This window comes from Coccidioides immitis (assembly GCF_000149335.2).
Source record: "Coccidioides immitis RS genomic scaffold supercont3.3, whole genome shotgun sequence".
Taxonomy (NCBI): Eukaryota; Fungi; Ascomycota; class Eurotiomycetes; order Onygenales; family Onygenaceae; genus Coccidioides; species Coccidioides immitis.
This window is the reverse complement of record NW_004504308.1, coordinates 3,330,454-3,346,551: the sequence shown is the minus strand read 5'-3', so window position 1 is coordinate 3,346,551 and position 16,098 is coordinate 3,330,454. Positions and strand designations below refer to the sequence as shown.

Sequence of the window (16,098 nt, the reverse complement as noted above, 5' to 3'; positions counted from 1 at the left end):
CTTCCACTGAGCTCGAGGTGAATTTTGTTTGCAGGTCAATGAAAAAACTTGCATTGATGTTGAACTTGTTGCGGATCTCACCCAAATCCACCACAAACCACCTCCAACCAACAAACAAGATCCAGGTAACATCACTGCCAAAGCCAGTGTTCAGATCGTGTTTACGACACATGAAGTAGACATTACGTGGACGGTGGACTCTTCTATTCCTAGGGATCGGATGTGCTGAAAGCTAGTGGCGAGAGCTCGAGATACAATAAATAACTCATCGCCGCCCGGGGAATCTGGGAACTCGCAATATCAGAGCTTGAAAGCCGAGAATCACTTGTATATGAAATCACACGAACTCGGTTTAACGCGTTTGATTTAACCAGTCGCCGGGGAGCGATATGGCTGCATCAACACCTCAGACCCTGGAACTTCCAACTGCAATACATGGCAACGGGACAGCCCATCCCGACCTAGCCAATATCATCCAGGCGCTAGAAGCCATACATACTCGGACCACGACAAATGAAATCAGAAAGCAAGCTTCGGAATTTTTGGAATTGCAGAAACATGAGAAGAGTGCGGTGCAGAATGGATTTTACTTGGCGGCGGAGCGGAGCCACTCTCCCCTCGTACGGCATTTCGGTCTCTCGCTCCTGGAGCATGTTTTGAAGCACAGATTGTCCGAGTTGACCCCCGGGCAAATTGGGCACCTTAGAGGATTGATTTTGGGACTTGCCCAGGAGGTTCAGGTTCAAGATCTGTCGTATATCCGCAACAAGCTCATTCTGTTGTGGGTAGAGATAGCGAAGCGGACATGGGCGCTGGATTGGTTAGGCATGGACGAATCGTTGCTGCAGTTATGGAACGGATCACTGATACATAAAGAGTTTGTTCTGGGCGTTCTGGAAGCGATGTCCGATGATGTTTTCCATCACGAAGATACAGCCTCTTCGTTGCGCGGGACGGATTTGAATCGCGCGCTGGTGGAGATTTGCACTCCATATGCAGTTTTCAAGGAAGTCTATCCCGATCGAGCAAACTTCACCGAACTCCGCTGTGGGCCTGAAGGCTGGCTTTTCAGAATCACCGTTCTCCTGAATGATTGTGTGCAGAATCTCCATTCAGCTCCCGAAGTCCGGACATGTGCCCAGAAGGCGCTCGCAACTTTGCGATCACTGTTGACGTGGAACATCCCGCTGGCTATTGCCTCTAGTCAGTGTGTTCAGGCAATATGCGGTGCGCTTACTGCAAACGATGAGAGCATCTTAATGGTAGGTGTCCTTTCTCCGCTAACTCGTAGAGAAAGCACTAATGGGATATGCAGTTGGCTGTTGAGGCTTTGCATGCTTTATATGGGAGAACGCACTATGATATCCAGGAATTCGAACCCCTTCTACTCATAATTTATGACACAGATCGTCTTGAATTACTGAGAAAACTTTACGAGTGGTCCATTGTCGATGCAGAAAACATTATAGATTCGAAATATACAACGTCTAAGAAACTGTCGGAGGTGAGACTGATACTGCTACGTCTATGCGCGCTTGAGCTAATCGCCTGTGTTAGCTCCTATCGTACTTGGCCGGTTTCCTTGAAGAGAAAAGTATCAATCTCAGCAAGAAGATCGATCAATCCTACTTTTTCTCTTTTTTGACCAATGTCTTAAGGCATCCAAGTTTGATTCTATCTATTCCTGTGCTTCATTCTTGGTCAAGGCTGCTCATTTGCGATGAGATTGGGAACCCAGACATCGTTACCAATTTTATTGGCCCGTTGCTTGAGATATGCACCCAGCGACTCGTACGATACGAAGCATTCCCGGAAAATTCAGAAGATCCAACAATTTTGTTCCTTAATGAGGATATTGACACATTACCCGACAGGCATGCATTCGTAGGAAACTACAGAAGGTATTGTGGACAGGTCATCGAGGTTATCGTTCAAAAGCGACCTCATGATGCTATTCCGCATATCCTCTCCGGTGTTGATATTGGCCTTAACAACATATATAATGGAACTGATCCCTTTAATCGTGCGTGAGCTATGACTTTCATGAGGATGTATGGCTTCTAACATTATTTTTATTTAGCTGCTACTTTCCATAAGCACACGGTTGCAGCGCTGCGGGCTGACACGCAGTTTACTGTCACAGAATATCTTTTGAAAGGTTACAATAAATGGGTTGAAAACCACGGTAATGACCCGCAACGAGATGTAAGTTGAGGGTTGCCAACCTAAAAGAGGCATAAAGTCGGGCTGACGAGTTAAATTATTCACAGGAACAGCAACGATCAACGCTTGAGAGTTTGCTAGAATCATGGGCTCTAAGTTTGTTGCAAAGACAATTTGTGGTATGGGACATCCAAAATATATATATGGCTCAGATGCTGATGATAAACAGGACCCGGTGATCAAACAACGAGTTATTCGGTTGTCCGTTGATTTTTCAGCTAAAGCTTTGCGAAATAAACCAAGCTATGCACTAAAGGTTCTTGAGCATATCCTAACGACCCACGCTGTGGATAATCCCGAGTTCCCACTTTATTCTGAGGCTGTGAGAGAACTGTATAGCTTGTCAACGTATGAAGTACGCAGACTTGCGACTCGATATGCAGATTACTTTTCCGTATGGCTTCCCCCCCAACCGCTAAGCAATCAACAGCTGACAAATTAGACATTTTATGATATCCTCGAGCAAAAAGTCCAGGAGATGCAACAAAGATCTACCGAAGATCAACCACAGATGGAATTATCTTCGGTTTTACTCATCGTTATGTATGTGCCGTTGTGTGTGCTCCAAGCGGAAATCTGCAATCTAACCTACGTAGGCACCGAGCAAAAGATGTCGATCCGCATCTACGACAAGCCCGTTTGCGCTCATTCATTGAACCCTTAAGGCAGGCTTGGGCAAACGACCAGTTCCGGCAGATAATTAGTACCTTTCAGGGCTTCTGTGAAGTCTTTGCCCTTGACCAGGTTCACCCATATTTACAAGCTCGTCAGGCACAAAATATTGAAGATTGGTCTGTCATTACCCTTGACGAGGAAGGAAAACGAATTCAAAGTCAGATGAACTCGAAGTTTCAGGTACCTTTCGCAATTCAGGGACTGTGGAGACCTACGCTGACTTCAAGTCATAGAGCGTTCCATTAAGGAACACCAAAACTTTGCTGGCTGTCTCCACAGAGAAACTAAAACCAAGCGATCCCCCGTACCAGGTATCATGCGAGCTCTGGAAAGACATGATTCCTCTCATCCTTCCTTCTTTGCTGCAATTGGTTGGGTTAGTGACACTCATCCCAAGGTATCTCTATTCTGCTGACCCTATAGCCATGCCCACGCGTTTCATAACCCCGATAATTGGGCGGGGTTACCACTAGAGATGCGCCCAATTGTTGGTCGAATCTTGACAGATAGGTTCTGGCAAGCTGGTATTTCAGCGGGCAGCAGAGAGGATTTCTACGCTAAAATTGCCACATCGAAACGTAGCCTTGAGGGATTCTCATCATCCGTTCGAGGCAAAGTTAGAGCTGTCAGAGAAGCATGTTATTCCATTCTGTTTAGCATGAGTAGATTGGGTGAGCACTTTTACGGCTTTCAGGAACTCTCGATACCTTTATCTCAAGCGTTATACAGCAACGCCACATCTCTTTCCTCTCACCAATTTTCGGTTCTCTTGAATATATCTAGATGCCTCATTGACGACTGCCCGCCGCAATCCCGCGGGCACTTCCTCCCACCAATGATGTCAAGCTTATTCGTTCAACTTGATAAGAAGATTACGACGGAATGGGATGTAATAGAACGTCGGAGGGCGGGCATGGTGGATGACGATTTAACGGAAGAGATGAAGGAAGAGAGCATACTGAGACAGTTGACTTACTCTGCCGTAATCATGGTGGCTAGTTTGTTGGATCCTAACAAAGAAGGTTTGTTGCTCTAGCGTTGTGAGACATGGTATTATATTTGCTGACTTCCCCTCGAGAAAAAGGCCCCGGAAACCCAGACTCCAATAATCGCCCAACCCAAGCAGAAGAAGTTAACCCGGCCAACCTAATGAGAACATTCATCCTCTCCACGCCCCAAATCCTCGAACCGGTAGTCGTTTTCTGTACCCATGCTCTACGCATACACGATACTCGGAGCTGTAGCATAATAACCCGAGTGCTCCGCTCTATTCTATCTTCCTTCTTACCCACCGTTGATACCCCCACTGCAGCGAGTATTCGCGAATTCATCAGCACCCAGGTGCTGAAAGCGTGCATAACCTCCGTGCATGAACCGTACTTTGTCGATATGCAAAAGGACCTCGCCCAACTAATTGCCTCTATATGGATCCTCTACGGGCCCCGGAGCCCTACCCCAAGATCTGTCATGTTAAGCTTACCTGGAATTACGGAAGCGAGAGCCATAGCTGCTGAAGAGGCGTTGATGAAATCCTCGTCAACACGAATCCAGAAAGCAGTGGTTTTGGATTTCCTAGAAGGTTTGAGGGGCGTAAGTATCAGTGAGCAAGGAAAGATCGGCGGAGCCCGGGCTGGTCGAAGAAAGGAGCGAAGTATCATGCAGGCAAGGTATATGACGACGGAAATGGAAGGCCAGGAGGGCGGAAAAGTGGATATCAACAATGGACCTGATTTGACCGGAGTGGCTGATATGTTCTCTTGAGGGGGTCCTGAGAGGTTGATGGGCTCCCTTTTTCAGTGCAGCTATATATCCCGATACTTTTTGCATTTCTATGGCCCCATCGTATTCGCAGTGTTGGAAACCTGTATACCTCATTTCCTCTCCCAGTCTTTATCTGCTAAGATAAGGTGCGGGCGCTTTACGCATAACGTTTTGTCGGTGCATACGAATGCCTATTTCTGCGTTGAAGAGTGAAGAACTCCTGTATTGTAGGATCGAGGAACGCTCTTGAATGTAGGATGAATCTTGATGCATTTTGAACTGATATACACTTCATTGGCGGACATCATGTCCAACGCTTATAAAACACAAATATATGGGGACACTGCAGATCGACCATCTATACTCTCCACACTATTTTGCCCATAAGCTATTTCCTTGAAAACATTGTGTTAATCGAGCAGACCCAGCTCTAAAGCTGGCAAAAGGGCATTTTCTGATGTTCCAAGTAGCCCGATCCTCTAATAGGCACTAAAAATGCCAAATAGGAAACACCCCAGCGGTGCAACGCTTTTAATTCTTCTGGGTCTATTGGGTGGGCTGAGCAGGGGTATACGCGAAGGTCGGTCTCACAAATCTAGACCGCAATCAGGTGTTAGAAGCAACTTTTTAACGAAACACTCTTGCAGGCAACTTTAACGAACCGGTCTGAGTTGTAAACCTTGATCTCTGTCCCAACCAACTCCTTCTCTCTCGCCCGATCGGCAAAGTATCGTCGGACTTGATCGCGGTCTTCTTCCGCCTGGAGAAGGGGAATCAAATGAATTCGAGCCCAGGTTTTCTCGCGAGCAAGTTCGCTGCCAATAATTAGCACTGTTGCTTGATAAATATAACGCTCGAGAAGTCCAGTTCGACGTTTGAAGAGGGACGTAAGAGCACGATTGTGGAGAAGGAGAAAACTCAGGTGACTAACTTCTTCTCTCGTTGGCCAAGCCACAGCTTATAGAATCCATATCCCATAATGGCATGCATTCCAAGCAAGTAGTAAACCGGTCTAAAGCCGCGAACGGGGAGGTTGCGCTGTTCAATGTATTCTTGTTAGCGTTTCAACGCTCGACCTGCATTCTGGGCAATGGGGGGATAAGAGCCAAATTGATACCTTATATTGAACAGGCTTGTAGCCCCCAACTGGGGGCATGTCCTGAGGCATTGTGAAAAGGAAGTTATGAGCAAAGACGACAACTCAATCGTGAAGCAGCAAGTCATGGTGGTAATGATGATCAATGATGGATCGGCAGTCGGATAATCTATCACGTGATTTGATGATATCCTTTCCCTCCCATTGGCTGGAAGTTTGGACGCCTCTGGCGGCGGTGGGCGAACGTTTCGCAAAGCTCTTCAGGCCTCCAGAACCCCCACGCGCTTTTTTCAAAGCTGCGCGCATTGGACAGATGGTTGCATCAACTACTGTTGCGCATGCCATGGCAGAAGAGGAACGGCCGCGCAAATTACAGAAGGTGGTGCATGAGCCCGGCTCGGGAGCAAAAGACGACAAAATCGCAATACCTATTTCGGCCCCTACAACGGATACAGCGATGTCAAACGATAGTTCAATCACTGAAAAAGAACCACCTACAACTAGTGGAGATGATAGTAGAGCAACGTCGGAAGCGGGCCCTCTAGCCCGCACTGGAACTGGAGACGAGGTCGCCCCCGCCCTATCAAAAAACCAGCTCAAGAAACTTAAGAAACTGGAACGATGGGAAGCAGGGCGGGAATGGCGCAAGGAGAAGCGGAAGGAGAAAATGAAGGCGAGAAAAGAGCGTGAACGAGCTGTAAAAGCACAGGCCGCAGCAGAAGAACCCTCTGAAGCCCCTGAAGGAGAAGAACAAGGTGACGGCTCGCCAGCCGGAAGAATTACGCTTCGGCAGCTGAGAAAAAGGGATAATGGCCGCTCTGTTGTTCTCCCCATTACGCTTCTCCTGGATTGCGACTTTGACGATCTCATGCTGGATAAGGAGCGAAAATCCCTGGCGTCACAAATCACTCGTTCATATTCTGACAACTCTCGATCCAAGTATAGGGCGCACTTGGTGGTATCTTCTTTTAATAAAATGTTAAAAGAGCGGTTCGACACAGTGTTGGCGAAACAATATGAGCGCTGGAAGGGCGTGACCCTAACGGAGGATGACTTTGTCCTAGCAGCGGAGTCTGCGCAAGCTCGAATGAAACAGCCCAGGGGTGGAAGACTGGCCGGCATGTTTTCCCGCAAAGCAGAGATTGGAAAGTCCAAGTTAGAAGAGGAAGGAGAAATTGTCTATCTCACGAGCGACAGTCCTGACACGTTAACGGAGCTGAAGCCCTACAGCACGTATATTATTGGGGGACTAGTCGATAAGAATCGCCACAAAGGAATCTGCTATAAGAGAGCTACAGAGAAAGGGTTTAAAACTGCTAAGTTACCCATCGGGGACTACATGGAGATGTCCAGTCGATCTGTTCTAGCAACAAACCATGTTGTTGAAATAATGATCAGGTGGCTAGAATTGGGCGACTGGGGTCAGGCATTTGATCGGGTCATACCGAAGAGAAAAGGCGGCACGTTGAAGACCAGTAGCACCAGTGAAGAAAAGAATGAAGTGGAGAAAGATATGCAGGTGCAAGAGCAGCAGGATGATGTGAAGGAAGGGAACAAGGGGGAAACGTCTCCTTTGGTCACCGAGGGCGCCGGCAACCCGATACCCGTCTGAGCGTATCAGCTAGTCTTGGTAATATGTATCTATATACATAAATCGCGTCAAAGATAGATTTCTCGCGAAAAAGAGATTCAAGCAAGATGTCTGTGGCGGATAGGAGGACGAGCTGTGTGCATAAAGCTGTCGTTAAGTACGCTATGCCGAATACAGTTTAGTCCCTCATTTCGCGATCGGTTTCCAGTACATTGATTGGTTAGTTCCACTCCCTGCAAGCCATTTGCCACGGAAACCGTCACCAAGGTTGGTGTTTGCCTGGTTTTGGCTTGTTTTGTCGTCATGCAAAAACATTCATTCCCTCGAAAAATACATTGTTCCTGAGCTTCATCCTCACCTCTTCAGGAATTAAACCGGTGTTTTCCTTATTTTACCTTTTGCTTTTTACTTTCTTTCGGTGATGCTCTTATTGAACAATTTTATCAAGTTTTAACTAAGGGCTACTTTTCATTTCCAAGTCCACCACCATGTTTATGCTCCGAAACGGTGTGTTTTTCTAGCAGGAAGCTTTCGACCCCTCCCCCACCCTAGAAGTGCAGCTGCACAACACAACGCTGCCAGCCTTCGGGAATATACTAATCTTTTCATTTTTCTTCCGCAGTAAGCAAATTTATATTCGGCGACGCTGCCAAGGAGTCCATTATCGAAATTCCCCAAGGCCAACTCTACATCGTCCGACCGCTGTCGCCAAAGGGGTTTTCCGAGCTCATTTTCAAAGACGCTGCCGCCAGTATCAGACGGACGGGGCAAGAATTCCAGTACCAATTGGTCATACAACGTGCGTACGAGGAGGGTGAAGAGGAGCTCGTGGATGACGAGAACGAGGGAGGCGACGTTGAAGGACTTGGTGGCGACAAGGATGAAAAGACATTCTTGTTAGATCAAAGTCTTCATTTTCGATCTGAGGTACGCGAAGGAGGAGAGAAAGTACTGGCTTGGCGAGATCTAAGTGGAGACGTCGGCGATCTCTACGAATTTGTGTGTGACATCTCGACCTCATCTGAAAAAGTTGCGACATTTGTCCTCGCGGCAGTCCAGTGTCAGTACGAGCGAAAATACAGACGGAGCGCCCAGAAGGCTACGGAAAGGGAGCTTCAGGAATTTTCGTTTGAAGAAGAAAGTCCCATACCAAACGCGAGCCCTATTGCAAGTCCTGTCAGCCCAACGTCCAAGGAATCAGCCGCTGCAATGTCCAAGGAGGTTGTAGTAGGTAAAGATCTCACTGTAGCAAAGTCTGATGGACAAACTCAAGCTCCTCCTGCCGCGGTGCATCCCGATGCGCTTGAGGTCCTCGCAAAAGAGACTGCAGAGCTGCACCTTTTCGATTTCAACTCCGGAACGTTCATTCTTCAGGACCACTTTGTAACGGCAACAGTGTCTGAAGTTGGAAACTGGCAGTACTGGTTACAAATAACCGGCACCGATAGGGAATGGTTAGGACAACCTGTGGTGGCGGATATTAATCCAGTATTCAATTTTGAATACCTCTCGTTCATCTTCAATCATTATACAGCAGATGGATCAGCCTACTCTTGGCTCTTGAGATTTAAAAACCAGGCTGTGGAAGAACGGTTCCAAGAGGGCTTGATGCAAGCGCTATGGGAATACTTGCATGAAATGAAGTGGTCTAAAACTAAGGTCGATGAGCGTGACTACGTCTTGGAAGCTTTCAATGATCTCACCATGGAAGACATCCCCGAGGAACTCGAGGAGGAAGAGGAAGAAGAGGAAGAAGCAGATGAGATCGATGACTCGCAGCGAAGCGAGCACTACGATTCGGACGAAGAAGCGGACGACGTTGTGACTAAGGAAGACGATGGGAACGTCAACTCCCAACTTGCCGTCGGCTACAAGCATGACAGATCGTTTGTCGTTCGCGGCTCAAAGATCGGGGTCTTTAAGCATACGCCAAATAATAACCTAGAATTTTCGACAAATATATCGAAGGTTGAAACCTCAAAGGGCAAACTCTTCAGTCCCAAGAAGGTTATGCTTCATGCAGAGGATTCAAATATGATTCTTCAGAATGAATCAGAACCCAATACGCTATACCGCATGGATCTTGAATATGGAAAAGTTGTGGATGAATGGAAGGTCCACGACGATATCCCTGTGACCAATTTTGCTCCAGAGAATGTATGTACCCATCCTTTGGTGGATTTCTATTGGGCCTTTTGACTAACTTGAGTTAGAAATTTTCCCAAATGACTTCTCATCAACCTTTCTTGGGTATTTCACGCAATGCACTCTATCGGGTCGATCCTCGTTTATCGGGCAATAAGCTTGTCGAAGCAGATTTGAAACAATATGTCAGCAAAAACGACTTTTCGGTCGCTGCTACAACAGAAAAAGGATATATAGCTGTTGCGTCAAACAAAGGAGATGTTCGCCTGTTTGATCGGCTAGGAATAAACGCAAAGACTCACATTCCTGCACTTGGCGAACCTATCATTGGTCTGGATGTCTCCGCAGATGGTCGCTGGGTCTTAGCAACATGCCGTACCTACCTTCTTCTTATCGATGCGCTCCAAAAAGAGGGGAAAAACGAAGGAAGGCTCGGTTTCGAAAAGCCATTTGGAAAGGATTCCAAACCACAGCCGCGTCGTCTAGGTCTTCAGCCATCCCATGTGGCCCAATTCCAACATGAGACTGGGGCTCCATTGTCATTCACTCCGGCCCGTTTCAACACCGGCCTCGACTCCAGTGAAACCTCTATTATTACGGCCACGGGACCTTTCATCATCACCTGGAATCTGAAGAAGGTTCTGGCCGGTAGAAAGGACCCTTACACGATCAAGCGATATGCGGAGGAAGTTAAGGCTGATAACTTCAAGTTCGGAAGTGACAAGAACGTCATTGTTGCGCTCCCGAATGAGGTCAATATGGTTGCGAAACAAAGTTTCCGAAAACCAACGAGAGAAAGTATTGCGGGTCCGGTTACCCCGGCCAGATTTGGTAGAAGGAGCAGCGCGCGGCTGAGAAAAGATGAGATCGTGAATAGCCCATTTTAGTTATGACACCGCAATGGAGTTTTGGAATTAGGATGAGCGTGCACGAGGTCAGACGGGAGTGGGTATTTGGAGATTTTAGTCTTTTTCCTCCTTTTTCCCTGATTTTGTGTTTTGTTTGACATCAATTAATTTTCCTTATTCGGGAAGTAAACTCGCCTGTGTAGAGGCGTTGTATTCTTCTACTTCATTCACACTGTATATACCCTTTTTTAATTCGCTTTTCAGTTTTTATTTTCCTTGCTCTTTGTCTTGGTCACTTTACCTTTCCCATTCAATCAGCCTTAAAGGTTTGGCGACAACGCATAACCAGAGGATGACGTGGGACTTCAAGCTCCGGCTGGTAGTTCAACATATAGAACCTTCATGGCTTTTAAGGCTTACATTCCAGTTCGGCCATCTACATTTCATGGATGTGTACTCCACAAACAGGCTGTCAAACAGGCAAAGTTGTTTTGTGAATAGTGTTGCTTTCCACTCTTTCTTTGTCTATTTTTATTTTTATTTTTATTTATTTTTTGGTGAGAGTCACAGGAGCTATGTGGCTTCAGAATAGGATTAAGTACATAGCAAAATGATCAAGAGATATATGTGCTGGTTAATTCCCAATGTACCATAACTCCACATTCAAAACATCAAATTTCGTTCCTTCGTCGCATAATGGTTCATTCCCGAATGTTAGACAGGGACTGCTAACTCCTTTTTCGAACGAGTCGTCAAGCCAGAGGCCATAATGGCCATCACTAGCAGCGTAGAAAGTCAGTACACATATATGCTAAGCACAATGATCGCTCTATTGGGAGGTTGAAAAGGAATTGGAGTGGAATCAAACGAAAACCTACCCTCCACCAACGCTTAGGAACCCGGTCTCGCAGAGTATCATATAATCGTTCACTCCACTATACGGGAATGCTTTAAAACGTATTCGATCGGGCGTGCTAGTTCCACTTCTTAGATTTTCTCCTGTAGTATCATTTCTTGCATTAGCAAACAGGGTTATCGGGACCAGTATCACAGCGAGAATTTGTGAATATTCCGGATCTTGGAGCAATTGGCTGGACTTTCGTCCCGATCTCTGCTAACATGAGTTACAGCATTGCGTATGAACCATTCCTCACCTTTAAATGTCGTACTTCTGCCCCGCAAATCCGTCGTATCCGCACTTGGCGGGGGAGGTAAACTTGTCAAATCAAGTTGCTCTTGTCCCCCGGGCGCATTCCCATAGCCATTCAGCCCAACCTGCAGCAATGGCGTAGAAGCAAGCGTGCTAGCTCTCCACAGAAAGCACTCCCCCGTCCCATAATAATGTGATGCTGGGCGTGGAGGATCTGTGAGGTATGCTCCAAACAATGCTTCTCCGCCTCCTCCACCCCCACTGTCACTTACCCCAGCGGAATTATTCCCCGAAGAAACGTTCTTCACAACAAGTACATATCCCGCCCGCTGACTTCTCGCCGCGCACTGACTGCTCTTTTCAAACAGCGTGGACAAACTCGACCCATCCCGATCCAAACTATATGCTAGCGTCCACGTATCGACTAGCTGCAATCTAGGCGGAACAAGTAATCGAATCTCCTCCGCCAACGCATGCGTCAATAGCTGAGTCGACGGCGCTGGCGAGGCATTGAGTGTGAGTGGTGTGAGAGGCGGTGGTTGGAACGGGGACGCCGTGCGCCGGGGTGTAAATACGACGCTCGGAGCGCTGGAATTCATGGGCTCTGTGGCGGTACGGGTGGGCGGCTTGGGAGGGAGCTCGGGAGCAGGGTCAGTTAAACGGCGGTAGAGGCCGGAGACGACATGTGTGACGGGGAAGGTGAAATAGGACGTCGTCGAGAGGGATGGCTGCTGCTGCTGCTGTTGTTCTTGGTGGCGTGGTGATTGTGGGGGTGGGGCGGAGGCCTGGAGGTCGTCAGAGGGCGGTTCGTGATGAGCGGTCTGGGCTTCTTCGCTTGATGACATGCGGATTGATTTGCCTTGGACTAGTTATTATAGTGACTGCAGAGTGCTCGAGGGATATGGGTCGTTGATGGAATCGGTGTTGTTGTGGACTCTATCTAAGACAGCTTTTATCCTACATTCCGTTTGGGAGTGAATCGGGTGATGTCACAGTCAATTGGTCAAGAAATAGCTTTGTAAATGGTTCCATTGTTGTCCTTTTGTGCACTGGATGTGGCACAAAGCTTACCAGGAGAGCCCTTTGCTGACGATCTAGACTCTGGGCCTGCAACCTCGTACTAGTTCTTATCAGGTGATGGTGTTTAACTGGGGATACCCTAGAATCCCAACGGATATAAATGTTCAAAATATCATGTGTGCGTTGAAGCGCCTCTATATTCCCCAGTTGCTGCATCCAGACTTGCTAATCTAATTAAATAAGATCAATGGTATCCGTATTGTTTTGCTTTTGCGTCGCGGCTGTACTTGTAGCCGCAGGAGCAGTGGAAGACCGAGATAGGTCCAAACCAGCAAAGCCATTCATCAAGTCCGCTCCGCCAGAGCTGCTTGTGTTTCCTCCAAACCCGCCATCATTTGCCGCCGGACCACTTCCGAATACGCCCATCAAATCTTCTAGATTTGAGCTAGGTTGTGACGCCCCCGCAGCAGGTGACTGAACCCTCATTGGTGTCCCAGCCAGGCCTTCAAGGCCGGACATGCCGGAAGGAGGCTCCTTGTGCGCAGACGCAGGTGCTGTGCCATCAAAATCGATGTCCAGTAGATTCTCAACGTTATTTTGGATTGGAGCTGTGGAAGTGCCGGTAACTGCTGCCGCCGCCGCCGCAGCGAGGGGATTTTCGCGAGCATTTTGCAGTTGTTCCCTATTAGAACGTTAGCACCTTTGTAGGGTTTGTTAGGGATGGCGAACATACTCGATGGCGGCCTTTTGTACAGCATCAGCCGCAAATCTTCCTTGTCCGACAAATTGTTCTGGTGGTTTGTGGTAAACAGAGGCTAGCGTCGATAGTTCGTGAAGCAATTGATCAAGGAGAGTAGGCGGAAGGGATTGGATGGTGGTGACTATTGGAGGTTTTTCAGATAATACAACGTTTTTGGCGGCATTGGTGTCTGTCGTGTTTGACAGTAGTCGCCAGTAAGCATATGCTCGGTCGCGGATGTCAGGGTTGTCGCTTTCTGCTGTTGCTGCTTGTAATACTTTCTGAACCAGCCCTTGAGCCTTTTCGGGCCGCTTCAGAAATAGCTTAACAACCGCCGTCAATATTTGCAACTGAGTCTGTTAAATGAATTAGATGGTTTGTTGGAACAAAATAGTCGCAAGATTAACCAACCTGGGTGAATTCTTCATTAAATCCTTCCACAAAACCAGCTAAAATGTCACCAGCGTTGCTAATTTTTTCGGCATATTCTCCTACAATCCATATCAACGATCCCCTAGCATTTGGTTCGTCGAGGTCATCAATACATTGACATAAAGTAGGGATGATGCCTTCGTAGCCTGGGTATTTTCGAAAGATGTCTTTGATCACGACGATAGCTTCTTGGACGACGTAGTTCACCTTGGTATTGATGAGATCTAGTAGCGTGGTAACACATTTCTCGGTCGCTGTTTCAATCTTTATAGCGGTCTGTCCGATTGCCTTGACGGCCCGACGTACGAAATCCATATCGACTTCCAGTGCATACTCTTTCAACTCTGCGAGTAGCTGATCTACGTTCCGTTCATTGGCAATCCGGACCATTATCTCCAGCTTTTGAAACTTCACATAAGGCGGATCGTTGTATTTGCAGAAGAAAACCCGGAGTTCTTTATCCAAGATATTTGGCTGAGCTTGAAGGAGGAGGTCAATGTTTCTCAAAGCGACATACTGCACTTCGGGAGCAGCAGACACGAGCGTTACTAGGTAATGGATCAGCACTGGGTTGTCAGTGCCGGCAAAAGTTTGTACGAGACTCACCTAATGGTGGCGCCATCTTTTTAAGGTAAGATTTCGCTGTTTCTGGATTGATGTACTTCATGTGCAAGAATACCACTTTCACTGCAGCAAGAACAACGCCAGCATTTATATGCTGGAATTGGGGAACAACTCGTTCGCAAATGCTTTCCGACTCCTTCTGGTCCGCCGTTCTATAATTCGACAGGCATGTAAGAACCGACACTCGACCCCATTCTGTACATTCGTTCAATGCCATTAGCATCTTTCGGAGCGTATTCGGAGTGATTTGGAGCGCCTTGGTTTCTGGCGCAGTCTCATTGATCTCCGCAAGCGCAGTAACCGAATTTGCCACTACCATTGGATTCGGATCCCCGATCATTTCTTGTAGGGCTTCCAAAAATCCATTCTCCAAGCAAAGCGTGGGGTTGAGGTCGAAAAGCTTCGTAACGCAGATAGCAGCGGTTTTGCGCACGTAGGGAGATTCATCTCGTAGTGTTTTCCGCAGTGGTTCCTCCATGTAGTCCACCATTTTGTCTACTCGGATACAGCCCATTGTGCGTATGGCCAGCGCTCGTATCAGGGGATTGGGGTCTTCGGAGTCTTGAACAAAGGTGTTGACGGCGAGGATGCAGAGATCGGGATGGGACTTGGCATAATTCCTTACATAGGGGATTAGTTCTTGGATATTAAAGCAGTGCAATCCCCGGGGGATATCGACCAGCAAGAAAAGGTGTCACCAACATTAGATATAAATATACAAGCTTCTTCTGATCCAGATCGGCGGTAGCTATGTTCTTAAGGACGTCTGGAAAGAGGGACGAGACATCCTTGCCCAGGGTCATAGCCATAATGGTCTTTTGTATCGCCTCCTTCCTAGCATATTATAAGCCTTGCCATTCTCTGCCAGATCAAATTGGGAAACTAGAAATACCTCTCGTGTGCATATTGAGACCTACGCAACCCATGTTAGCAACGGTCAAAGGCACCAAAGGTAACTACTGCCACGCATACACTAGACCGGCCCTCAGCTCGAATGTCTCTCCTTTTCGAGGCGTTGTAAATGCGCCTCTTATCCGATTAACTGCCATGTCTCAAAGTGAGTGAACAGAGGCCAGGCCGTCTGTGAGAAGTATGCTGAATGGCTTGGAGTGTGGGGTCAGGAGCACGCCGACGGGCAACGAACAGAACCCGAGTTGTCCTTCCAGGAATTCCTCAATGGGGACCGACTATGATAATCTGTGGTGGCAAGCTCCGTATGCAGAATATGGTCCCTGCCAGTTCTCATTCCATTGAATCTCGAGATTAAAAGCTGAATGCGATCGTTTCCACCGTCCTCGCATCGACTCCCTCCCGTCGAGCTTACACAGAGATGGGCAACAAATCGGCCTATTCCGTAATTGGAATGGGCGGTTTCAATGACACGCTTATATAATTCATTAGGGAGCTGACAGCCCAGTGCTTCCTATCGCTAGAGCAATCCTGCAACGTGGATGCTGCCTTCAAAGAATACAGTCAAAAGTAGGACCAATAGTCCCTTGCGCCCGAAGAAGAGGATGGTCAACTACTCATTTCCCTGGAGGATATAAAGTCAGACTACGGAGTACACTAGCCATTATGCCTGCTATGCTCTACTGAAGCTAGCGCTCGTAGGACTGTCCCATCTAGCCCGGTTCCAACACGGGTAGCCTTCACGGCACGTCGAGAGGGATTTGTAATTCTGTTATTCTGTTTGAGGTTCTACAGCTATAAACCTAGCAAGGAAAACCCCCAACGTGAAGTGCTGCCGCGGAGAGTGGACGAGCTTCTTTGAGGCTTGGCATGATTTTCAGTTGG

The 16,098-nt window shown here is 47.6% G+C and overlaps 6 protein-coding genes across 6 annotated transcripts; 3 read left to right on the top strand and 3 right to left on the bottom strand.

Annotated features, from left to right (window-relative positions):
• Positions 1 to 78: 78 nt before the first annotated feature.
• On the top strand, positions 79 to 4,942 carry CIMG_07691 (exportin-5). The gene is made up of 11 exons (XM_001240527.2): positions 79 to 1,262; positions 1,316 to 1,504; positions 1,558 to 2,023; positions 2,081 to 2,205; positions 2,271 to 2,342; positions 2,393 to 2,617; positions 2,666 to 2,766; positions 2,820 to 3,078; positions 3,132 to 3,274; positions 3,322 to 3,920; positions 3,983 to 4,942. Exons 1-11 carry the CDS (start codon positions 390 to 392, stop codon positions 4,657 to 4,659), a joined length of 3,729 nt encoding a protein of 1,242 aa, XP_001240528.2. The 5' UTR covers positions 79 to 389; the 3' UTR covers positions 4,660 to 4,942.
• Positions 3,978 to 5,869, bottom strand: CIMG_07692 (NADH-ubiquinone oxidoreductase subunit GRIM-19). Its single transcript, XM_001240528.2, has 4 exons — positions 5,777 to 5,869; positions 5,591 to 5,697; positions 5,322 to 5,474; positions 3,978 to 5,254 (listed from the first exon to the last, which is right to left on the bottom strand). Exons 1-4 carry the CDS (start codon positions 5,825 to 5,827, stop codon positions 5,206 to 5,208), a joined length of 360 nt encoding a protein of 119 aa, XP_001240529.1. The 5' UTR covers positions 5,828 to 5,869; the 3' UTR covers positions 3,978 to 5,205.
• A 164-nt stretch (positions 5,870 to 6,033) lies between these two features.
• CIMG_07693 (tRNA m(1)G methyltransferase) lies at positions 6,034 to 7,515 on the top strand. Its single transcript, XM_001240529.2, has one exon. It carries the CDS (start codon positions 6,099 to 6,101, stop codon positions 7,365 to 7,367), a length of 1,269 nt encoding a protein of 422 aa, XP_001240530.1. The 5' UTR covers positions 6,034 to 6,098; the 3' UTR covers positions 7,368 to 7,515.
• Positions 7,516 to 7,708: 193 nt separating this feature from the next.
• Positions 7,709 to 10,677, top strand: CIMG_07694 (vacuolar import and degradation protein 27). The gene is made up of 3 exons (XM_001240530.2): positions 7,709 to 7,853; positions 7,969 to 9,503; positions 9,560 to 10,677. The coding sequence occupies exons 1-3, from the start codon at positions 7,835 to 7,837 to the stop codon at positions 10,376 to 10,378; spliced, it is 2,373 nt and encodes a 790-aa protein (XP_001240531.1). The 5' UTR covers positions 7,709 to 7,834; the 3' UTR covers positions 10,379 to 10,677.
• A 203-nt stretch (positions 10,678 to 10,880) lies between these two features.
• Positions 10,881 to 12,403, bottom strand: CIMG_07695 (TLD domain-containing protein). Its single transcript, XM_001240531.2, has 3 exons — positions 11,494 to 12,403; positions 11,218 to 11,338; positions 10,881 to 11,118 (listed from the first exon to the last, which is right to left on the bottom strand). Exons 1-3 carry the CDS (start codon positions 12,332 to 12,334, stop codon positions 10,974 to 10,976), a joined length of 1,107 nt encoding a protein of 368 aa, XP_001240532.1. The 5' UTR covers positions 12,335 to 12,403; the 3' UTR covers positions 10,881 to 10,973.
• Positions 12,404 to 12,529: 126 nt separating this feature from the next.
• CIMG_07696 (AP-1 complex subunit beta-1) lies at positions 12,530 to 15,579 on the bottom strand. Its single transcript, XM_001240532.2, has 7 exons — positions 15,277 to 15,579; positions 15,197 to 15,217; positions 15,007 to 15,138; positions 14,287 to 14,924; positions 13,660 to 14,228; positions 13,243 to 13,604; positions 12,530 to 13,191 (listed from the first exon to the last, which is right to left on the bottom strand). Exons 1-7 carry the CDS (start codon positions 15,351 to 15,353, stop codon positions 12,744 to 12,746), a joined length of 2,247 nt encoding a protein of 748 aa, XP_001240533.1. The 5' UTR covers positions 15,354 to 15,579; the 3' UTR covers positions 12,530 to 12,743.
• Positions 15,580 to 16,098: the final 519 nt, after the last annotated feature.